At 45.9% G+C, this 24,493-nt stretch overlaps 1 protein-coding gene and 1 long non-coding RNA gene across 4 annotated transcripts in view; one reads left to right on the top strand and one right to left on the bottom strand.

The window, feature by feature from the left end:
- TRIM67 (tripartite motif containing 67) overlaps positions 1 to 1,559 on the bottom strand; it is a 34,264-nt gene extending 32,705 nt beyond the window's left edge. For 2 of the 3 annotated variants that reach the window (XM_086743941.1, XM_086743942.1), the window contains exon 1: positions 627 to 1,559. In XM_086743941.1, the coding sequence (XP_086600067.1) occupies positions 627 to 1,559 (933 nt within the window). The remainder of the gene's footprint in view (positions 1 to 626) is intronic. The other variant, XM_086743943.1, reaches the window with a different exon arrangement.
- Positions 1,017 to 22,640, top strand: LOC147601373 (uncharacterized). The gene is made up of 3 exons (XR_015258066.1): positions 1,017 to 1,134; positions 15,864 to 16,133; positions 21,951 to 22,640. It is a non-coding gene; the product is annotated as an uncharacterized LOC147601373 (long non-coding RNA).
- Positions 22,641 to 24,493: the final 1,853 nt, after the last annotated feature.

Genomic DNA, 24,493 nt, shown 5'->3' with positions numbered 1-24,493 from the left:
ATGAAGGTCCCTCCAGCCATTCCTCCTGGCCTCTCTGGGAACTGAGTGGGAGGGCGGGAGACCTCTTTGAGGCCTGGGAGACAACACGATGTCCTGTGAGCCTCCTGATCTCACTTTCCTGTTTAAAACATTTCACTTTCCTGTCTAAAATATTCGGGTGGCTTTGGGCCACTCTCCATCATTGACACGTGGTGGGAAATGGTTGTGATTGAGTCCCGTGTGAAATGGTTGTGGTGGATGGAAGGAATGACCAGGCTGCTGCCACCTGTGATAGGACAGGGTGGCCAAGGACCCTGTGGAAGGCAAGCAAGTTAGTGAGAGGGGCTCGCTAAGCCCTGGTGTCTGCCTGAGGCCTGGCTGAGCCTGAGATTTGCTGGCTAGGATAAGGCGAGGACAACGTGGGTCTGTGGGTTTTCCAACCCCAAGCTAAGGCTGCGGCGTCGCTGGGCCGTCAGGAAGGACCAGAGACCTAAGAGCGCCGTGCCAAGGGGAAAAAGTCCGGGAGGCTGATGGATGCAAAGCAGCCTCGCATCCCACAAACTCCAACCCCAGTGAGGGCACCGGGACGAAGGCATCCCAGCGCCGAGCATCGCCCCGGCTCCTTCCTCCCGGCCGTGGGGACTCACCTTGTGCTGCTTCCACATGGCGCCCAGGGCCTTCACGTCGTGCTTGCCGTGCTTGCCCTCCTCCAGGCACTGGTAGCAGACGGGGCTGCGGCAGCTCACGCAGTACATGCTGTAGTTCTCCAGGTCGTGCTCGGCGCAGGTCGGCACCTTGCGCCCGCCGCCCGCCCCCTTCCCGCCACCGCCGCCACCGCCGCCTCCGCCCCCGCCGTCGCCGCCGCCGGGGGCGCCCGGGTGTCCGGGCGGCGGGGCCAGGCGGTGCTTGGCGAAGGGCCCGCGGGCCGGGTGGCAGCGGAGCTGGCAGGCGGCGCAGTACAGCACCTGGCACTGCTCGCACAGCACCGCCGCCGGTTCGGGAGGGTTGCGATCGCAGAGCTGGCACTTGGCGGCGGCAGCGGCGGCGGCGCGGCCCTGTTGGTAGCGCTGGACGATGGCTTCCAGCAGCCGGTTGCGCTGGAAGCCGCGGAGGCCGCGCTGGTCCAGGGAGGCGCTCCGGTGGCACTGCGGGCAGGTGAGGGAGGAGCTGGCCGGGCCGGCTCCCCGCGGAGCCGCCGCCGCCGTTCCCGGGGGCGCCGGCACCAGCGGCAGCACCCGCACGCCGTTGGGGGACTTCAGGCTGGGGGTGTAGGAGCCGTATCCGCTGTCGGTCTCGCTGTGCAGGCTCAGCTTGTCCGCGTGGTCCCCGCCGCCGCCGCCCGCCGCGCTCTCAGAGTCCAGGCAGGCGGCGGAGCCCGCGGTCGCTCCCGGTCCCGGCGCGGCGGCGGCGGGCGGCGCGGAGCCCCGCGGGTGGAGCAAGGGCGGCAGGTGCTGCTCGCTCTCCGGGGTCTGCACGGCGATGGTGCGGGCGCAGGGCAGGCAGACATTGTGCGAGCAGGGCAGGATGATGGGCTCCCGGAAGAGCGAGCCGCACACCGGGCACTTCAGCTCCTCTTCCATGGCCGCGGACGCGGCTTTGTGTGCGGGGCGCCGGCGGGCTCAGGCGGGCGGCACGGGGTCGCCTCTGCCCCCCCCCATCCCCCGCGCCGCCCGCCGCCGCTGCCTCCTTCGGCTGCGGGGACCGGTTCAGCACCCGCCGGGGGTAGACAGCTCCGTGCGGCGGGGCCGGGGCGGGGGCCGGGGCCGGGGCTGGGGCCGGAGCCGGGGGAGCCGCCCGGCGGCTGGAGGCTGCGTGGGGCGAGGGCACGGCTCCTCCGCGGCCGCGGCTCGGGCAGCGAGCGCGGCGGGGCTGTTGTCACGGTGGTGGCCTAGAGTAAATGCTATATGGGGAAGGGAGGCGGGGGGAAGAGGGAGGGCACGGGGAGGGAGGGGCGGGAGGAGCCCTTGGCAGCAAATAAGTGGTCGCTCTCTCTACGGCTGCGAACGGCGAAAACATTCTTTTAAAGGACCTCTGTCTTCAGATGTTTAAATAAAGCCATTGTTTGGGGAGCGGATCGAACGCAGGTTGGGTCCTCTTTCCGCTGGTAGCCCTTTCCTGCCCCTCCCCAAGGGAAGGACGGAGGACGCTTTCCGACAAACCAAGAGCGCGCTTCTCCTTCAGGCAGCTTTGAACCGTGCTGGAGCGTGAGCGAGGTGCGCAAAATGTCAGGCGCTGTGAGAGGGGAGAATGAGGAAGGGGGTTGGCAGAGAAGGGCAAACCTCGGTTAGAAGCGCTGCGGCTGGAAGAGCTGTAGGGAGACGGGCCCCATCGCCCCAACGCCGGGCCGAGCAACCCTGACAGAAATCTGCCGCGCTGATAAGTCAGGGATGACAGCTGAGAGTTTATGAACTGAAAATAACCAGCCTTAGAAGAAAGAAACCAGCCCTGGGAAATCCCCCGTCTGTTTTGTTTACTCCACATATGCTTAGCGTGGATGTAGTGGTGGTTTATTTTCATAGTGAAGAGATTATACATAACAGTGATTTCACTGCTTTTTAAAATTTATTGTTATTCATCTATCTTGTTTAAAAACCACTTATGTGTTAACTTTGGTTCCATGAGCAGATCTTTTTTTTTTTTTGGTTTGTTCTAAAATGCGAGCTGCTTGTTTCAGAGCAGCTGTTTTAAAAATGCAGAACTATGTGGTGTCAGATTAAAAAAAAAAAGACATATTAAATGCATCTCCTCTCATCATAGTGTTTCTTAGGACATGAGGAGCATTTTGTAATATTGGGTAGGGAAAGATTTCCTAGTTTCAGGTTTTGATTTTGCCAGCTTATTGAAACTGTTGATGGATAGGAAAGGAGGAATGAGGACAGAGAGCAGGTTCCAGTTTTTTCAGTCGTTTCTCTGCTTCTTTCTTGTAATGTCTTGCCTAGCTGTTCTCTTGTCAACGTGAGGGGGGGGAAAAAGTCCCGAGGGGTTTAAAGCTTTGGAGTTCCCCAGCTCAAGGTGGAAAGGGGCAGGTTTGTTCTCTGGCACATAAAAGAAACAACCCTGACCCACATAAACCTGCCTATCTTCTGGCTAGGTATCTTTTTCTTTCATCTGACCTCTGCGCTGAGATTGAGAGTTTCCAGATTGTGTGTTTGGGCTGCCGCCAGCCAGAAACTTCAGCAGGGCAAGGAAAGCTCTGAAACGCCATGGATTTCACAGCTACCTTATGCCACTATATGGCAAGAAAAAAAAGCTGTGGGTGAGACGCTGTTACCTTCATAGTCTCTGTTCTCTGCTCTACCATCTGTCAGCAGCAGGAGTGGATGTGTGCTAAAGATTTCTCGCAGATCTGTAGGTGAATCCCAGACACAAATTTCCAGTCGATGTTGGAAGCCACAATCCTAAAGGTGATTAGGAAGGCACAGTAGCTTTCTTCCTGGACTTCTTCTTGCTTTCTTTACTCGTGTTGTGTGTGGGGAGACAGCGACCACAATGTGTAGTACTGGGTCTGAGACATCCAAACAAAACTGGACATATCAGACAAGAAGTGGTGGAAATGGAAAGGTTTGAACACCAAACCAGACCAGTTCCCCTTTATGGCTGCTGTTTAGCTGGAGCTTACAACTTCCACAGTTCTAATACAGTGAATTTCACATTTCCTTTTTGACCATTACTCTAATGTAAAATCCTAGGATTTTTTTTGCGCTTCACTACCGAGGGAAATGGCAAGAAAGAAACCGTCTCTGAAGTGCAACCACACTCTTTCAAACCGAACTTTATTTCTCCTCTCCACAAACCTGATCTGTCCTCAGAGCATATTTCCATAACAGATGACATTTGAAATGGAGATGCAAAAGTGATCTGGAATTCTCTGGACTGCAGTGTGACTTGTACTTCATTCAACAGCTTTTTCCATCTACTTTAAAATTTGTCTGAAGCGTTTATGCCCAGGAGAGCTATGGCTTTGAGAGAAGGGAGGGCTGCATGGCCCGGTGCAAGTCTTTATCTATCCTGCTGATCCCAGAACAGCTCTTGTTTCCAAGGAATTGTAGAGTTCGGATGCAGAAACCATCATCCCCATGGCACCAGAGACTGGTAGTGGAACTCGCACCTACTAGTACAATACTCTGATGGGTTTAGGTTGCAGAGCACAGATTTTCAACCTTGTGACAAATATTTATCTATATAGGTGTGTGTTACTGATGATGGAGGTGAAGAGTCAAAAGGCCACTGCTCCAGAGGTCAGAACAGAAACTGATCTAAGCATTGAGAAATGCCACTGAGCTTGAGCAGAGTGACCTCGGACACCCTTACTCTTGCTGAGCAACAGATCGCGCTGAGCCAATCCCACTAATTTTAACGGAGCTATTCATAAAGCACTGTTCGGGGCTGAGCCAGATAGAATCGGGCCTTTACTATGTTTTGTAATCAAGCCATCGTTGTAATGGAGATGATCCCTATAATTTTTCCTCTTTTTATGTTCAAATGAGTCTCTAATCTGTTAGAGCTGTAACGGTATATGGATAACCTAGAAACCCTATTCTGGCAGTCACGGCTTTGATCTTTATTTTAATATTTCAGTATCACTAGTATCATCCCCTTAAACTATTTACCCTCTGTAAGAACTTATTAGCATGTTTTATATCCCCCGACAGGAAAAAAGCTAATGAAGTTCATTTATAAATTCACATAATAAAAGATAAGGCAGGTTGTGGTACAACCCCTCAGTAAAGAGAGAGATTTGATTCATCTTTTTGCCTCTCTTGTTTTATTTTTATGCCTTCTCCTTCTGTTTGCTGTTCCTTTTTTTAATTGTTTTCCAATTTCTTTTCTTATACTTTTTATATTTTATATTGCCCTCACAAATTAACCCCTTTCCAATTAGTCTTCCCTCTTTTTTTTTTTTTTGTAATTTTTTTTTTCCTTCAATAGCTGTCCATCAAGGTCACTTCACTTTCTTCAGCTTTCTTCTTTTACCACTGCTGTTTCCCTACGGGGAACTTTTTGATTCCAGTATTCCAGCATTACTCCTGCTAAGGGGCATCTCTCCAAGCACACGTTCTGTGGTTTGAAGTGTAACACAGAAAAAAAAAAAAAAGGATCTTATCTCCACAAATTATTCCATTACAAAAAGAAAGACAGAGAGAGAGTTCACAGGAGCAGAGAGGACAAAATGCACCTGGGCTAATGCCAGCAGCTCCTGTGGCAGTGTATGGTGAAGGGTCTCACTGCCTCAGGAGAAGTCCGTGGTGCTCAGTTATCAGCGGCAGATGCTCTCAGCAGCCACTGTAGACCACGCAGCTGCAGCGGCTGGTCATCTCTGACTTTTAGGCTGTAGTACTAACCAGCGGCTGTGTGTTTTGATACACACACATCCCACCTGGGCATTGCTCTTACGCCTAAGAAACAAGACGTCGCACTGTAATCTCCCCTCTCTGCTTGTTCCTCATCACGTTCTTTACCCAGACTCCTCTTCCGAGCGTTACTAGCTGCAGGTGATGCTGGCGTTGCACGTTCTGTTTGAGGAGGGATGTGGCAAAGAGGCATGGGTGGGTAGGCTTCCACTGTGGCTTACAGAAAAAGCTGATGTATACGGTCTGTGGGGCAGCACAGCTTTGGAAATGGTAGCTGTATGCTACTCCTTTCCCTTCTTTCCTTGGTTTGGTAGATTTGCATTAAGTACATTATGTAGGTGTAACAATTTTGAAATCCGTTTGGTTCTGGGGTTTTATTTTGAGCTTGCATTCAGGTAGCTATTATGTTATTTAGGGTTTTCAAATGTTTGCACGTTGATCTGTTCATGAGAGGAAGTAAGGCAGAGCTTGGCAGGAACCCAGAAGAGTGCCACAGAAGCCTGGCTGCTGATAAAAAGCTTATCTGTTGGCTAGCAGAAGACTGTATCTGTAACAGAAATGCAGCTACATATTTAATTTTCTCTGTCAGAGAAGTAAATCTGCCATAAAAAAATACAATTCACAACAGAGGACAATTTTATACAAAGGAATTTTATTCAGACTGTCTGCTGAGTATATGCTTGCTATGATGGCTAAATGGCAAAAAATGATGCTTGATCCTAAACACTGCTTGACAAATACTCACACTTCTAAATCTATTTCAGAAATCTATGAATGAAATGGAATACAGAGGAAAATACTGCTTTAAACACATACACCAACAAAAAAAGTGGTAGGTTGGCACTACAAATTTCAGTAAGAGGTCGTTTTCAACACCTCTTAACAAATTTGTTTTGAAAAGAAAGCACAAAAGGCGCTAACCTATAATCAACACTCTTGAAAATAAGATCTCATGGTTCTGTGATGTTGTAAAAATACCTCAGCCTGCAAGCCTCTGGAATTACTCCAGGGACATCTTGGCTTTCCTGCCGTGCGAGGAGCCCTCTCTTTGTTGCTGTTCCTGCGGTGGAGTGAGATCCTTTCCTTCTCTGCTACAGTTCAACCTGCAGGCAGCACCCGCAGAAGGGTGCTCGGTCTTCTGAGAGGTGAGAGGATGAGAGTGCTGGACCCTGAGCAGCTGCATCCAAAGGAGAGCAGGGAATTGTGCCCTGCTTTGGACCTGTTTCAGAACACCATTGACGCTGGGATCATGATCAGCATCTTCACGGTACAGTTACTATAGAGAGCTTCTTGTCGCGTTTGCTGCCCTTTTTGTTAAAGTAAGTGTATAAACTTCTTGCACAGCTGATTTGGTTTCAGTGGTATTAACAGCAAAGATTAGGTTATGGATCCTCATTTTGTTCCCCATGCCCACCTGAGGAGAGGGTCGTAGGAAGCTGTCCTGAGCTTGGCCATGCAGTCTGTCCCAACCCTCTGGTCCTGTCCTGCCGTGGTTCCCAGCTCTCCCCAGCTGTCCCCATGGTCATCCCATTCATGCCCGTAAGGAAAAGAAGTTTATCTGGCTTTTTAAGAAAGTGGCAAAGGATTACATAAAATCCAAACCTGTCCCAATATTCTCTTCTGGTAGGAAGACTGGAAGAAGGTAGGAAAAAGTAATGGCATGCTAAGCATTGTGGGGGTGGGAGGGAAGGGAGAAGAGGGGCGAACACCCCCAACAAAACCAAAGGAAGAGCAAGTAATCCTAACATGGAAGTGCCAGCGTTTCCTAAGAGCACAGGATGGGCTGGAAGAAAACCGACGTTTGGAAAAGAAGATAGACATAAAGTGGAGGTAAATTGCCACCATGTGGCAATCTCTCCACATGTAAAGAAAATCATTACATAAAGGGCATACTGAATTTTTGTCCTTGAAAGGGCAGGCAGTATTCTGTGAACAGAGCCAGGGAGCTGATCCGTTTGTGACTCACTGGGAAAGATCTTTTATCAGGAAGGGAGGCCCAAGGAGCTTCCCTACAGCTTTACTATACATAAGAAATGATAAAAAGTACTATTGTTGTTTAGCAAAAGACAACTAGTGAGGAAATTTCCCTGAGCCATGAAGGATGTAGAAATTCCCTAAGAGATGAACTTTGCTTTTCTATTTTGCTAGTAGCTCGAGATCAGAACCTCTCACAAGGTCTCCAGAAACATGTATTTGAAAGACAAGATCTCGTGTTTCTGTGATGGTCTGTGAAACCTGCCTTGGCTGTAGCTACTGGGACAAAATTTCCATGGACTTCTAGTAGGTTTGACCAAAGCCTCCTCTGTTTATTGCAGTGTCGCCCAGGAGCATTGAAAATCAAGAGACTTGGGGTCTGCACGGAGAAACAAGGGGTAGGAGCCAAGAAAACAGCATCACCAAGGGAAATGGAGGAGATGGTAGTTGTGAGTGAGGCCAGACTGACAGGTAGAGAAACGAGGACTGCCTTGGGCTTCTCTTTCTCTTCTTAGCTTGGTTTCTGTTAAGCAGACAAGAACTCCTTCATTGTTACGCACCAGAGAATCAAGACAGGAGATGCCTCTTCTGAGCATTAGGATTCATGTCCTGCCGGTTGGCGATGAAATGAGTGCAGCAATCCGGCATAAATCTGTGTCACCGCTGTAAAGGCAGGTCCTTTCTGCCACCACCCCTCACTGCCCATTCTCATTGCCTCTCCTGCACCCACAGTAGCTTTCATACAGCCCAATAATGAATCCAGGCTCAGAGAGTTAGTTTTCAGCATCAGCATCTTGATTCAGAGGTGCACATGCCTACACAAGGACAGGAGTGGAGAGGAGCGGCCCCTTGCAGCCCCACGGAGAATTTGTACCTGATCCAAAGAGCAATGTCCTTGGCCTGAGACATCAGCATCAATCAGGTGCGGAGGCAAGCCCACAAGATGCCAGGCTTTATATACCTTTTTGCAGCAACGCAACACCTCACCTACCTGAGATTTATGCGCCCCTCTCCTCAGCAGCTCGTTGAGCTGCCCAGTAGGAGAGAGAAAATAGACGTCAGCCAAATCAATCGCCCTCGCACCAGCGATGTAGTTTATTGCGTCATTTAGCATTACGTTTTCTGATTTGAAAAACAACTTATTTCTGCCTTTGTCCTCCCTTTCCCTTTGGTACGTTTTCCTTTAATCTATGATAGTATCTTTTAATATTCTTAAATAAGTGCAGAGATTCTGCTTCCCTCTTCCTCATGTTGCTTTCCCTTGCTACTCTTCACTTTCTCCTTATTGCAGATAAATTCCCTTGCTCCTTCACCCTTCCCTCCTGACACCCATCACAGCCTTTCTGCCCTTCTCCCACCGCTCATCTCACCGACAGACACCTCCTCCTTCCAGTACTTCATTTATTTTTGCCTACCTGTCCCTCAGGCACTGAAGGATTAACCTTCTCTGCCTTCACTGCTGGGGAAGGAGCAGCCAGCAATGGGGTACAATGCTGACCATGAGGTTTTCTTTTTTTGCATCGCTGTGATACAAAATTATCCCTGGGGAGAACCCCCCACGTAAGAGATCTCTGTCAGTGCGCATCGCCTAATGCCAGCCCCCGAGCAGAAGCACAGAGGAGAGGTTTGCACGAAGAAAGCAGCATCACCAGGCTCCTCTGCACCTCTGCAATCTGGGTGATCGAGGGACGTGGGAAGCTGCCACCATTTAGCCTACTGGGAAGTACTATCCTAGAAGAAATGCCAGGCCCTCTCTGGTCCAGAGTCAGAAGGTACACAGGCAACTGTGAATCCTGCAGACACACCCGACAGCCTGGTCCATCAGATTCCAGTTCTCATTTACATCTCTTTTGCACCATTGTAACCACTGATTTCAATAGCATGAGCTGCTTTTTCAATATAGTGTGCACATAACACAAAGTGTGCATGGAAACCAAGTATATACGCTGGCTAGTTTCTCTTTATGCTCCTACTATCATCCTGTAGGCATGGCTAATCCACTTTCAGGCCTTCTGCTCATTCCTCGAGCTTCATCATTTCCCAGAACACACCACACGGGAAACCACAATTCCATACATCCCACTTCTCAAAAAAAAAAAACCCAACCATTACCAGTCTGATTGCAGTTTTCTTTTTATATTTGCTTTGATACCCACAAAGATAAATGAAATAGCAATATTTGTGAAATACCCAATCTACTGCACACGTATTTAAAACCAAATCTGTCAGCACGTTCCCCCAGCTGCAGAGAGATTAGTCAGAATCTCCCCCCTCAACTTTTTCCTCCTGAGTCTCTTGCTGGGCTCTTGCCTCTGAGTTGATTCCACTTTTAATTTTATGTTTCCGTCAATAGTAGAGAAGTAAAACAGCTGAAGGGAACAGATAAGGGACTTAGCCCACGACAACCACCATCCAACTCCAAATTGGATTGACTGGCTGAGTGCCCCCAAATCCTCCACGGATATGCAATTTAATAGAAAGAAAAAACTCCACACACAAAGAAAAATATGCAGAAAATAATAGGGCCACTTTATGAGACATAACAGTCTCAGCAATGTGTATATGATTATAGGCTTAATTAAAACCAAATGTAACATACGTGCTCTTATGTTACCCGTGGAAAAAAGAACCCCAGCTGATTATTTAATTTGTCCTTTTAAGAAATGATTTAATTTTTAGCAAGCTATTACCCAAGGAAGAACATAAAAAAGGCCATACCACATCAGCCTAACAATGAACCTGGTCCACCTTGTCTCTAACAGCAGCCAGTAATGGATAGTGAGGAAAGACTACAAAATAGGAGTGCAACAAATCAGAGGGGAAAAAAAAATGCTAAGGAGAATTTGAGGAAAAATAGGTTAAGGCAGGTGGAGGAACAAAAACAATTCCCACAGTTTTGCAGACAGCTGTACATGCACCATAGAGGTGCACGCGAGGCTTCACTCCCACGGATGAGCGCACATGGATTTCGAGAGAGGCAGCTCCAAGCAGGAGCGGGGCTCGCAGGGAGCAGCCCTCTTGGCTGTGCATGAGGCTGTACCCGACAGCCGCGATGGAGATCAGCTCTCCTGCCCGCAGAGGCAGAGTAGGAGGGATTTGGCCAACCATGCATTTTAATTTTTTTTTCTTTTACCTTGAAATATTTCCCCTGAGATCCAACCAGTTTTAACTGCAAGCAGAAATCACCTGTCTTCAAAGTATATGTTGGCATCACCTATAATTGTTCAGCTAACAGGAAAATTAGGATCCTAACAGTCCTATCAAACTCCTTTGTCCCAAAGCAGGCAGATCTCTGCCTTAGTCGTACTCTGTGCTGTCCTCATCTCTTCCTCTCACTAGACTTCTTCTACATTATTCCACTTGGCCTCAAAACTTGCCTTCCCTTGGTCTCCTAAGAGGACGGTGACCCCCTGGTCCCTTTCCAGAAGCTCTGCCTGCAACCTGACCTTTTCAGACTGCCAAACTTCCATTTGCTCCTCACTTCCCTCCCGCTGTGCCACCAGTGTCATCAGTCCCTTTCTACATCTCGAGCTTTCCATTTTCTTTCACTATTTTGTTTTTGCTAGGAAAACGCAGTTTACCCTATTTGCTGCCGAACCACCATGGCAGTTAGTGAGTAACAAAAGATCAGTGGAGCGTTACAACATTTGCAGCGGCTCATTTAGCAGCACTGCAAATGTTTTGCACGAGGAGAGCACGGTGATTTCTATTTGCTCCTAATAATTGGAATGTCTCCAATTTGAATGCTGCTGGATTGTGGGTTTTTTTGTTTTTTTTTTTTTCCTTCTGATTTGGCAAAACTGAGTCTTCGTTCGTGATCTGTGCACAGTGTAGGTCCACAAGCAGGAGGTGGAGGGTGGGATTCATTTCTCCTGAGAGCGCGGCTCATCCCACCGCAGGACAGGCGTCTCTGGCTGCAGGGACTGGCCGCCCTGCACCCCGTCCACGGTGCTCCAGGCAGCTGGGGAGGTTAGACCTGACACCCACCCTTCAGGTGGGTCCAGCTGAAGGAAGGAAATGCTGCCTCCGGGGATTTTGCCTGCTCAAGTGACAGCGGCACCCCTGGCTAGGGGCTGGAGAGGTGCTGCAGACAGGAACACCGGAGGAGATGGGGGAATCATTCTTTTGGCCAAATACCAGTTTGTACAACAGATCCCCGCTCTGCTCACTGTCCTGCCTTCTTCTGGGTGTCAGGTTATTTGTGGCCGTCCTGACAGCTGTTTCTGTTCATATGATGACTGTGGGTTGCGATGCTAGCTCTGACATTCAGATTTGATTGACCCTCATCCCTCAAGGACACGGAGCGAAACAAAGAAAGGCTATGCTATAAATACACTGAAATAGGCCATGCGTCCTTGTCTGGAGAGCCCTTCATCTCTCCTGTCATCATCTTGCCCGGGGGTTCAATGAGACAGTAGGTTCTCCATAGTGCCTTTCCCAGGCACGTGGCCAGGAGCAGCCACGTGGCTGTGCAGCTGTCTTCTCTCCCACAGAGATGGTCCAGCCCCGGCCCCTCTATATTTTGTCTTGCGTGCTGAAGGACATTCCCCTGGTCTTCCTTGTCTTCTCAGAAATTGTTACTAATCCCAGATGACTCACTTTCTGGCTCATTGGTTAGGCCAATGTGTTCAACCATTTCTTCAGCAGAAGCCCTAATTATCAATATTTCAATCTAAAGTGCAACTGCCACCGACAAACATCCTCCACTCAGGCAAAAGACAGGACATTCTAAGCTAAAACTTGTGGGATACAATAAGTATCCCTGTGTTATTATCTGCATGTAGTGACATCATCACTGAAGCCATTATTTGAGACAACAGAGGTCTCAAAATAGTAGTACATTTTTTTTCATGCATGTAAACCTGTTCTATCTGAGTATATATACATAAGACATACCTGTTGATCAGCTCTGAGTAATTTCATTTAAAAAAAAAATTTAAAAAATTTCATTTTTTACAAAATTCAGCTTTTCTGTAGCTCCATCACAACCCCGAGAAGGTGGATGGGAATCAGGGATGAATGAGGTCTGCAGGAATTCTGGAAGAGGCTGCTGAGGTGACCCCAGTGAGAGCAGAAAGGCACTCGCCTTCTACTTGCTTCTTCCTCTTTAATATATAAGATTTCAAATATTTACTGAGCCATTTGTCAGCCCACTACTAATAATTACAACAATAATCACAAGATCACTGTAAGTATTAAAGTGTGGGTTTGGGATGTTTTAAGATGTTCTCTTGAATGGTATTACACAACAAGAAATTAAAACTATTTTTCCTGTGCATTATTTTTTTTCATTTTACATCTCTATTTAAAATGTAAGGATAGTATGCCTTGAATCTGTAATATAAAAAAGCAGCTGCCTTCACATTCCAGCAATACAAATACAGCATGACAAACTATCTACATACATATATACACACACACACGCACAGAGCCCCCTCAGCCTGCACAGCTGCTAATAAATATGTATTTTACATTTAGCCAGTAACTGCTGTTCAAGGTTTCTTTCCAGGTGCTCAGGGACGAGTTAAACATCACTTTGATTACAGAGTGAGGCATTCCCCATATCAAAAGCCAGCAAAAGAAGCCCCTTTGATAGCAAAAGAGACAGCCAGTGGTGATTAAACCACGTGAATGTCCTGGGGAAGTGTTTGAAGCAAAGTGCAGACTGTGATCAAAGCACAGGTAATGTAAGCAACACAAGGCCAATAGCAAAAAAATCCTGTCTTTTAGTAGAGCAGCACATGCTATTCGAGAAAATGGGCAACTTTTGATACAAAGGCCTTTCTTCAGGTCTGTCATTTGGTCTAATAAAAAATGTTGTGTCTCCTTACCTATGTTGCTTCTCTTTTCACTGCTGCTCTTTTTATTCCTGCTGCTACAGCCGAGGTAAGTCTTGCTGACAGACACGGTTGATGCCACGCTGTCTGACCGTTTGGGGGAATAATCTCAGGTCTTAATTATTCCAGTAGAGAAATGCAGCTCCCAAGGAGAATTTGTTTGAATTGTTGAAAGAGAGCTCTGTCAGACGAAGAAACAAGCAGTTGAAAGATGTGTTTGTCAAAGCCTGACACTTCTGTTACAACAATGGCAAAAAACTATTTTGAAGCATGGTGAAGGTTACTGCAGAGTGAAGCTGTCTGAAGTCCCTGCCTCTCACAATCCCTTTCTGGCTTTGTGCAACTTTATTCCAGTGACTTCAGATATTTATTTGTTTCTCAATGTGTAGCTATGCACGCCTCTGTCCTACCTGACTGGTTGCCTGCCAAATTGAGACAAAAGAAGGCTTTCTGCCACTTTCTCCCAGAAGCTGCAAGACTGGCATGAAGCACATGTGAGAGCAAGCAGAGGGCTGAGGAGAGCCCTCTCCAGCTCACATTTGCAAAGGGGCCACTGCTTCTCTGCTCTTCCTCATCTCAGCAGCAGCTTCCTCCACCCTGAGGACTTGTGGCCTCCTCAGCCCAGAGGAGGCTGAGCTGACGATAAAAGCCGCGTGTGGTACGGCACAGAGAAAATGGTGGGACAGGCCGGGAGAAGGGAAAGGTGATTAACTGGGGTGAGAATTTCTGCAAAGGCAGCACTTGACATAGAGATGGGCCACAACTTGGAGAAGAAAGAGCCTCAAGTTCATGTTTGGGCTATATAAGGACATAAAACAGATTTTGGGATTGGAATTGATTAATCCTGAACATCGGTTGGGTGCCTTGGAGAACCGTGAGATGGGACTGAACTGGGGGGAGGCAGGTACAAGTCCTGGTAGGGGAGTGTGGCTCTTTTGTGAGAAGCTTGTTTGAAACTGCTTCCCCTTCACTGGGGTGTGCATGAGGTCCCTCCAGGGGAAGGAGCAAGACAAGGACGAGAGGGACAAAACGTTAAGCTAAGCCTTTATTTTTTGTGCTGCTAAAGTGAATCCTTTGGTGAAGCATTTTGATTGAAGGTGAAGCTGACACATGCTCCAGTTGTAGATCTGCCAGTTTCTTTCCAAACTGTCTGTGATCAGAAGAACATTTTCACCAGCCTGCTCCGCTGACAAACAGGCAGCCAAGCAGGAGTGAGACGGGGTGGCTGACTAATTTCCACATGTCAAGGTTTGCCTTTAATTCTCTTTCCCCACAGTTTTACAGAGGCAGGTTGCCTGTTTCTGGTGGCAGTGCCTTGGGCTAGAGGACTGTTACTGTTCTGGGGATGCTGGCTACTGATGCCGCACGCTGCTCCTGAAGTCTCATCACACAGTAATCCCTGAGGAACGCATCTTCATCTGTTTCTTCTGGGGCTGTTTTTTCTCAGTCCGTGTAATACTGTGTGAGAAGCTGCTGCAAAGCCTTGCGCAAATGTCACTTGCGCTTTCCTTGTCAATGACGAGCTGAGCTCTTGTTACAGATCCCGGCTTTGTACCAGCATGTACCTGTTTATTCCTCTTACAGACAGATACGGTACATTGCGTACAAGACTCTCTAGAGAGCAAGTTTATAGTTTAACAACAATATGTCGTCAAATGTATTCCCTCTCAGAGAGAGAAGAGACAGTATTTCCCGAAATAAACTCATTCCCCATCTATCCGATGCTTCCAGAGTCCTGCAGACAAAGACCTGGTGAAAGAGATGAAATTGTAACCTTTCCCTGAAAACCAGTCACAGTCCTTGCCTGACTGGGACACGGCACAGTGGAGGTCGTCCCTGGGAATGTTGCATAGCCGTGGCACATGGTTTGTAAACCTCCAACAGCTCTGAATGAACGAATTGACTGTAGCAGTCCAAAATGAAATGCTGAGGTATATTCAGAAGTAAACAAGAAACCCCTTCAATGGTTGAGAATCAGGGTGTCGGAATTGGCCAGCCGTTACTGCCCGTCAGCTTGCTCACACCGCACACCATCAGATGGTTTTGGCAGCTGTGTTCTGCTGAGGCTGTCAGTTCTCTGAAAACTCTCAGGCGTGATGCAAAAGAGGGTAACCCCATCCGTAAGTCACATATATATGGGTAAACATAGAAAAGCTACATGTAAAGATGCAGAGAGATGTGAATGGAAAAATCAAGGCTCTTCACTATGTACATCAAGAGATATTTGAGGAGAAATGGGGGAATCAGAGCTCCCTTTCCCCTGCATGCATTTCAGCATAGCTGTTCTTGTTTTTCTCTTTCCCCCCTTCTTTTGGCTTCTCCTTTCTGCCTTGCTGACCAGTTTAATAACTGCTTTAAGGGTGCTATTTTTCTCAGCACTGTTTCCAGCAAAATTCTCTTTCCTTTTGCCACATCTTTCTTTTTATTTCTTTCATTATTGTCTCACTGGTTACACACCTCACTACTACTGCTGGGGCAATATCTCCCAAACACACACTTCAAATTTGTTTATTCCTCCCCATTATCTTTGCTCCAGCCAAAGCCCCAATGATCTTTGAACTCAGCTCCTTCTTCCCTGCAGCGGTCTTAACCTCAGAAGAGGCTTTTTTTTCCCCTCTTTACCTTTTTCTTATGTCACTGCTTCTTTTTCAATGTCATTATCTCTCTTTTCCACCACCAACACAAACACATCAAAGCTGTCGCTATGTTTCTTGTCTTCCAGGCTCTCCTGAGACTCTCCTCGTTGAATTTCCCATAAGGATCCCTGCAAAGATCACAAGACCCATAGAAGGCCCTGCCAAAGCGATGAAATACGCAGCGGCTCTTCCTGCGCTGATAGCGATAGCCCTTTCAAGCCTCCCGTGTCAATCATGAACTCTGCTGTCCACATGGTATCCTGCAAAGACGATAAACTAAGCATGGATTCCTGCAGAGAAAATAAAAGCCAGAAGGGCCCCGCTGGTGCTTCACATTACACTGAAGCTTCAAAAAGGTAGGGACAAATATATTCAACCTTTGCCAGACAAGGAAGTGCAGCAAAATGTTGCAGAATGACTCATTTAAAGGAGTTTCAGAAATGGGAAGGAAATACACAGCACTGGGTTAAGATGCAAGGGTGATACGGAGCAGAGTGGTATAAAACTTAGGAAACTTCATCAGGAGATCGGAAGAAATTAGAGCCTGGAAATTCAAAGTTAAGTTAACCCAACTGTTGCCTATATAGGCAATCAGGACCAAGTTGGCTTAGAAAGGCTTAAATCTGTCTCAGCACGTGGCTGCCCCAGGCTCTCTAATAATCAACGCTTGTCCCTAGATCAAAAAGTATTTGACACCCTAAACCCTCTGTAGCTTTATCAGTTCTTTGGCCCATATTGCCGTCATCCTAAACTAGGTCTAGCACGATTCAAGTTGCAGAGGACACACGTAAGGGGAAAATCCTTGCACACAGGGTTTTACTCTTTTTGAAAATCATAAAAGCTTAAGTATTTAGCAATTTCCCAACCACTGACATCAATAAATTATATGAGGAAAGCAGGCTGGAAATGAACTGAATCTTTGGATAAAGTGTGAGAAGAAAAAGAGGGCAGGCACTGCTGCTGTCTTATCAGAACAAGGACAGAAGAGAAGTCTGTGATCTTCTCATGGCCATTTGGGCCAGTTCTTAGGCACAGCCATGGCTCGCTCTGGGGCAAGGGTGCTGAACAGGCTTCAGCTCTTCCTCCTTTTCGCATGAGACAGCATGAACAAGCAGCACTTCCAGCTAGATCATGGATGCGTCCCTCCTTCCCTAACTAGCTGACCCGGGACTTTAAAACCCATGACACCACTACTGACATTCAATTAATTAATTTCACATTAACAAATGTTGCAGGTGATGCTTCTGCTCAAAACCAATGGATTCTGCTTCAACTGTCTTAAAATACAGCTTGTTTTCTCTAAAGGTCTGTTATAACAGTCAGCTTTAACGTGATTTTTCCACTGTTTTTATATAACCATTGGCTTCTACACCAGAGAACAGATGATGGCAGCTAAACACAAATTTATGCCAGTACGAATTTAATGATTTCACTGGAGTTGAATTTGAGTTGATTTCAGTGCAGTTGAAGTGATGTGTTTAGCCTCGCTTGGTAGTGTTCCCTTCCTTCTGTTTTTGATAAATTAACCAGTTGTGATCATGAGTTTTTAATAAGCTGACAAGGTCTAATTTCTTCTTACAGCTCTGGGCTCCATACCTGATGAGCATAAACCAAGACTTACTAATACCACTATTTTTAGTCATCTTTTAACCTACGTTGTCATTGCTTATATTTCACTTGAGCGTTTAGTTTTTTCTTTATCCATTATTTTATTTTTTTTTTGCCTAAATAGCTGGAGAAATGAAGCAATTCTTGATGATTGAGAAAAATTACCATACGAGCGACATTTAAAAGTATGTAGTTGTACTGTGCTCTAAACTGGGAGGAGAGAAAGAGCCAGCGGGGAATAATCCTTTGTTCAGGCTAGGCTGCCTCTGTCATCTGAGAGGACAAAATTAAGACAGTAGGGCATTGCCAGGCTGCACTTCCACTGCCATCTGAAAAGTGCCCAAGGGGAGTTATGCTTTGCTAGCTCAAGCTATTTTCCTTCCCATCTGCTCAAGTTGATCCAGAGAAGTGCATTATGCAACCTAACTGGTCTGCTATAGTCCTGCTGTACTGAGGTTCAAATGGAGGTGGCAGTGCACTTAGCACTTCTAGGAGAAGTTTTGAGGAAAAGGAGTGATTATATCAAACCAGGCTTTTCAGTCTGCAGTGGTAAAGGTATTGCTATATGGTTATAAAAAAAAAAAAGAAGAAGTAAAATAAAGACCTGAGGAAAGCTGAAGATTAAAACTGAGAAAGCCTGAAGTACACTCAACTGTATCAGCAAGGAGTAATAGCATGAAAACTAATCAGGACAAGACTAAAGACACATGACCTGCACAGCTCGGGGGTTTGGCAGCGAAACGGTGACGTTATCGCACACCAGCAATCCAGGGCACGGTCCCGTGCAGTCCTTCAGATCGTCTCATATCACTGTCAGTATGGGAAGCACCATTTGTAAATCACATATGTTAAGTGCTTGCCCTTAGCTTAAAATAAATAAATAAATAAGTAGATATTTGTGAAATGTGATAAAATATTCCTATTGAGTTTAATGAAATTCTTCATCAAATTCCCTAAATTTTCTGTGATAAAACTATCTGATGGTGTCCTTTACACAGGCTAGTACTACAAATGACACTGTCTCTCTTGATCCTTGTTTATGTGACTGCTGTGCCCCTCCCAGCTCCATTTGTTAAATCAGCATTGCTCTAAGGACCTAGCTCCCCTAGGTAAAAGGGTGACAGCAAGTTTGTTCATCACCTCTCCTTAGAAATATTCAACGTTCAGACACCACACACATCCAGTTGCTTTTTAAGAGCAGGGAATAGCATAGTTGGTCACAATGATCTGTGTGACCAACTGTTTCCAGCTCAATCCACCTTTTTTTTTTTTTTCCCCGAGGTGAACAAGAAACCCCAAACAGCCTCACTGCACTGATTCAGCAGGGCTATATGAATCTTTTTGTCCCAGGTTTGCACTACTCCCAAAAACCCCATTTTCCCCAAGAACAGGCTGAGCTGTAGTTCAGGAAGGTGTGGACTTACAGGATGAAAAGCTAAAGAGGCCACACGACCCTTGACAACACTGTTGCCTCTGGTGCTGGTGTCAAAAATCCTCCATATGCATTGATTTGTCTCTATGCTGTGCTGTGTTCATGCATTACCAACAGCTGGAAGAGTCATCGCTGCTGCTGGGACACATTTGACAACCAGGCTGCTGCCTCCGCTAAAAACTGGCATAAGCTCTTCTTTGAGGTCGAGTATCACTTACTCAATGAGCAGGACATGCACAGGCCTTCGATGCGCAGCTAATTTCAGTCCGAGGACCTAACCCAGTTCCCTCTATGGCTGAAGTCAGCAGACAAACTGTCACTGACTTCCAGGAGATTCAGATCAGGCTTTGTGGGGCTTTTCTTAGGAATGCCAGAGGTCTCCAGAACATAAAAGGAAGCATCTTCCTAAGAAAATCTTGGAAACTGTCTTAAATTGCATGCTTCTTGCAGTTTTAACAATCTAGAGCTTTGCTGATATTTCATTAAATGAATGAGAATTAAAAGTAATTCATTTTCAGAATCAAGTCTAGAGCAGAGACAAAGTATTTCAGTTCTGAAATCATTAAAAAATCATGGTATTTATAAGTTATTATTTGTTTATCTTCTGATCTATGACAGTTCACCAAAGTCATATAAAATTATGATCTCACCTCTCTCTCTCTCTGCCTCAAAGCAATATCAGGGCAAAGAATGACTCAACAATAATAAAGCTGGTAAATATAAATGGCTTCATCAAAAGAGCGAGTGCCACAGGACGCAAGTAACCTGTTTTCAGAGCACTGACAGAATTATGTTGATTCTATGCTAAAAATTTTCATAATCATTGAAACATAAAAGAGCTGGTTCTTGTTATTTTTTGCTTACAGTTGAAAATTGAGAAGAATTGTGAGATATGTTAAAGTTATTTCAGGTCACTGGTATTCCAAAAAGTTCTGAAAACTCATAATTAATTAAAAAGCAATTGCACTCTGAAGAGTGACCATGTAAAAATGGTAAGTTGAACTCAAAGCACCCATACCTTGCACCCCAAATCTTATTTCTCACACTGTAGGGGTTCGTGGCCTTATATAAATTACATTTGGTTTACCCTGTCACAGTTTCTAAAAGAGAAGCTGAAAGAGTAAGGAGAGTGAGGAGGAACAAGTTCCTTTTGCCTGTCAGACCTGTAAAGTCAAGAGCTGCAAATGATCTCCACTACTTTTCTCTCATTATCACTCTTCAGGGATGCAAGTGGAAATCAAGTTATCGATGGGCCTTAAAACTGACTTTTAGGACATATTTTTTTACTAATACCTACATTTATACATCAGTATAAAGTTGCTGGTTACTGATGCACTAAGCATACAGAAATAAGAAACAGGAGTCTATGAAACAATAGGCTCGTACATCACGTTATCAGAAGTTCATTTTCACAGCAAGCGTTGGACTTGTTAGCAGTAGCATTTCTGATGGCTCCCATTCTAGCAGTCTCTGTAGGCTTCCCTCTTCCTTGGCCATTTTAGCAAAGACAGACAAGCCTTTAGCTTGCGTCCGCTCAGGCAGAATGACTCTTAATTTTCCAGACTTGCCAAAAATACTTCGGAGATCCCTGCTCTTTCCTTCTAACTCATTTGTATACCTGTTTCCTCCTGCCAGCGGCTGATTACAGCTGCAGTGATTGGCTTGATCTGATCTCATTTCCAGCACAGATGTTTGGTTTTCGCAGCTTCCCCTCTTTGCGGATATTTGTTGTCGCATTTCCCCCCCTGCAGGGGTTTTAGTCTTTTGTTTTCTTTTACTTTAGGTTTTTGTTTCCTTTTGCAACCTTAACAGATACTGAAGATTGCTTTTTGGTTTAGGCTCTGTCCGTACCACACTTCAGACAGCACCAAGTTGTAAAGTGGCAAAGAAATGACTGGATTATTGTATGGTTTGATCCTGCCACGTGTGAGAGTTGTCTCCAGTGATACAACAGGTGCCTAAGGTGTGCGCAGCAATCGTTGCACTCCAGCACAATTTCCTCCGGGCAGTGACAGCTGTTGGCATTACAGCTGTTCCCCAACGGCTCTGCCGAGGAAGAACAGCTCTGAAAAGCTGGAGGGACCTCAGCGAGGGAAGATGAATGGAGGAGCCTTTGGATCCCCCAGTGCTCTGGATGTGTTTCCCTCAGTCTTCATGTCTGGCTGGGACAACAATATCTGGCTGCAATGAGTTGAGAAGAGCGATGGTGGTGTGAAGCACAGAGGAGCTCAGCATGCAATGAGAGGAAGCATCCTTCCTCTTGGCAGGCACAGCTACAGTTCTGGAGTAGGAGTTAGGGAAGCAACCGCACAGTTTGCAGGGCCTGAGAGGGGCACTTCTGATAGAAAAGGAGGGAAAAGAATCATAGAACCATAGAACGATAGAATCTTTAAGGTTGGAAAAGACCTCCAAGATCATCAACCATCAACCTAACACCACTATGTCCAATACATCATGTCCCGAAGTGCCACATCTACATGTTCATCCCCTCCAGGGATGGTGACTCCACCACTTCCTTTGGCAGTCTGGGGTGGATTGTTTTTGCACTCTTCAAAATGTGAACTGCTTCAATAGTATTTCTCTGACAGGCTCACATCAGGTAAAAATCTGGTATCCTAAGTACTCACGCCAAAAAGTTTTTTCAAGCATTGTGCTTGCTGCAAATAATATATTTTATTTTTAAATTCTGACAGCATTTTAAAGTGATTCCTTTGCCTGTACCATTAGAAAAGGTGATTGTCCATACTAAATAAGGCTCAGTCTTGTTGCTGTTTGGGTGCCACATACTGAAATGCTGCAAGAAGCAGTGATCACAGTTTAGCTGGTAGAACATCTGCCTCTGAGTCAGTAATTGCCGAGTGCCCCTGCACTGAATGCAGGGGTCACTGGGCTGCTGAATGTGCTGTTCTTGTATGAAATATGAAACAAAAATTCTAATCACTTGTTGGCCATTAAAAAACTGATGACAGCTTTCATCAGAGACTCACAATAGCTTTGCTCCTCTAACTGTGCCAGGTAATTACATTCTCTCTTCCTAAATGAACTTTCAATTACAGAGAGTACTTTTCTCCTCTAAACTGTTTAGAAATAATGTTATGCACTATTAAATTATTGCCCTTGTCCCACCTCAGAGGCGGCTCAATTTCAGCACAAGACAAAGAGATCCAGGTCCATACAAGGATGCTCCACAGAAGCATCCTCCACGCTTTGGCCCAGACTCGATCCAGCTGCCGGATGCTGTGCTCTCAGGCATCGCTGCAGCCTCATCCATCCTGTGCAACCCCAGCTGCTGGAAGGAAGAGGCCCTACTGAAATCTGCTCATCACTCTCCCCTTCTGAGAGCTTGCATGGGAGCACAGGCTGTTTGCACCATCAGGTAGTACTCTAGCGCAGGAGGACAGTATGGGATAATGGCATTTGGCCAAGCTGAACTGAAGGGTATGAATTGTTTTTTTTTTTATGGCCTCAGTTTTGCATTTGATTATTCAGCAATTCAGCTCAGGCACAAACCTGTCTACTTTCATTGTGGAAGAGGAAGGTCATTTTTCAAGAACACAGGTACATCTCAATATAAAATTATGTTCCCCTCCTCCCCAGCAAGCATTTTAGCCATTCACAGCTGAAGGGAAGTGTTTATCTCCTGAGCAGTGTAATCTACATCTATCTTGTGGAAATACATTATCTAACAGATTTCTGTATTCAGCCTGGGAAAAAACCCTCATGTATACATTTACTAAAGGAGAACACAGAAGAAATAAGCAAGAAATGGGATCTCTTTATTAACATTAGTTGAACATAACAGTATATAGAAACTTCCATGTTTGCTTGCAATTGACCATTTTGCGGAGAAATAAATAATTCTTTTTAAAAAATGACTGACTACTACTCCTCACTCAAAAATGCTTGAAGGCAGATATCAGATTGCTAAGGAATCTGCAATATCCTGCACTCTGCAAGCACAAATCCTTCTTACTTCTCCTGCACACCCGCAGCCATCCCTGTTCAGCAGCGCTTTCTTTCTGCCGGGCAGTTTTGCCTGCGGATTTAGAACTCCCGTCATTTTTACCTCAAACGACCTCGGCCCGGCTTAGACAGCATCCTCCAGATTTGACCCCGATCCAGATCTCACTAAAGGAAAGGGTCTGCTCAGTGTCACTAGGATAATAAGACAAATACCCTTAAAGCCTGTAGCTCTGATCCTCTGGCTATCTGCTTTCAGTAATCAGATTCTGGAAAGCTGTTACTGTAAGTCGAGTGGGTACTGTTCAGAGTAAAAAGCAGGGTGTTGTGAGGCTAACAAACTGAGCTAACGGCAGAGCAACAGCAATAAATACCCCCTCAAGCTGTCTTTTTGAAGAGGCAAACGCTTATCAGAACTATACTGAACTCAGAGGAAAGGGGAAAAAAATATCAAAAGGCGCTTTGAAGTCCTCCTTTTCTTCTGTGTTTTTGACGCAGTAAAAGGAGATGAAGGGAAGATGTTCAGAGCCATTAAGAGCTGTGGGCATGAGGCTAGGTCATTACACAATTAGTTCAGAAAACTCTGCGGAGTTCTTTCATGGCCATGAATTTTCACAGAATACCGAAATTATTAATTCCTACAGCCTACCGTTGTTTCTTGCTTCATTTTGGAGGAATTGCTTTTACCAGCTGATACAAAATACTAAAATGGTTTGCTTTCTTAATTACGACAGAAATCCTAAGGACAAAGACTGCAGGAATACAAATTTGGTGTGGTCTAAATGACAACTGTTTTTTCTGCTAGAGTTCACATAATGGGAAAGAATTTATGAGAATGGAGAGGTAGGGACAAAAGACTGATACTGCTACATCTAATTTAACAAAGTGAGAGGACAGGTGAGGAGATTTTAAAACCAATGTTGCAGAGCACTGAGTGATGTACTGTGGAGAAGATTTATAGTCTGATCTAAGGTTAAACACAGATGGGAACAAGCCAGATTTTGGCATCATCAAGAAAATAAATGGTTGGTTACCTTAACTGTAGGTCCCATCAACTTTACTATCAGATCAAGCCCTTATTTCTTCTGAGCATGATCCTTCCTATAATCATAGAATGGTTTGGGTTGGAAGGGACCTTTAAAGGTCATCCAGTCCAACACCCCTGAACCAGAATTTCTGATATGAAAGTAAAGACTTCACTTTCTTCTTCACAACATAAACCAGCAGCACTCGGTAACTGATTGCAATGTAAAAAAAAAACAGCATGAGAAAGAAATTAGACCCCTCATCCCTGCAGAAATGTAACTGCCTATTTGCCACACGCATACACTCTTCAGATTTCCACACGGCTTCTCAGTGCTTTATGTTGGGCATAAATCAGTTCAAAAATCCATACCGTCCTCATTGTGAAGAGAGGGGAAACAGAGCTCTGCTTTGAGTAGCTGCCACTTGCAAACAAAAAGGGGGGAAAAAATAACCCTCCATGCACATTATTGCTGGCTGGAAGATGCCTTCAGTGATGAAACTGTTACTCACATACACCTCGAGATCTCTACAGACCAGTCCCTCTGTGTAACCTCTGATTCCCGCTTCCTTCTGAATCTATTGCCCTTGCTTTGCCCAGTCCTCATCACCTTTCTGTCATACCTACCCCCCATGCCCTAGACACATTCCTTCTCTCTCGTCAAAATTTCGCTTTTTTTGGTTCTCCATGAA

Source organism: Chlamydotis macqueenii, chromosome 3 (genome assembly GCF_036417535.1).
Source record: "Chlamydotis macqueenii isolate bChlMac1 chromosome 3, bChlMac1.mat, whole genome shotgun sequence".
Lineage (NCBI taxonomy): Eukaryota > Metazoa > Chordata > Aves > Otidiformes > Otididae > Chlamydotis > Chlamydotis macqueenii.
Note: the sequence above shows the minus strand (reverse complement) of the source record. Positions and strands in the feature narration are given on the sequence as shown.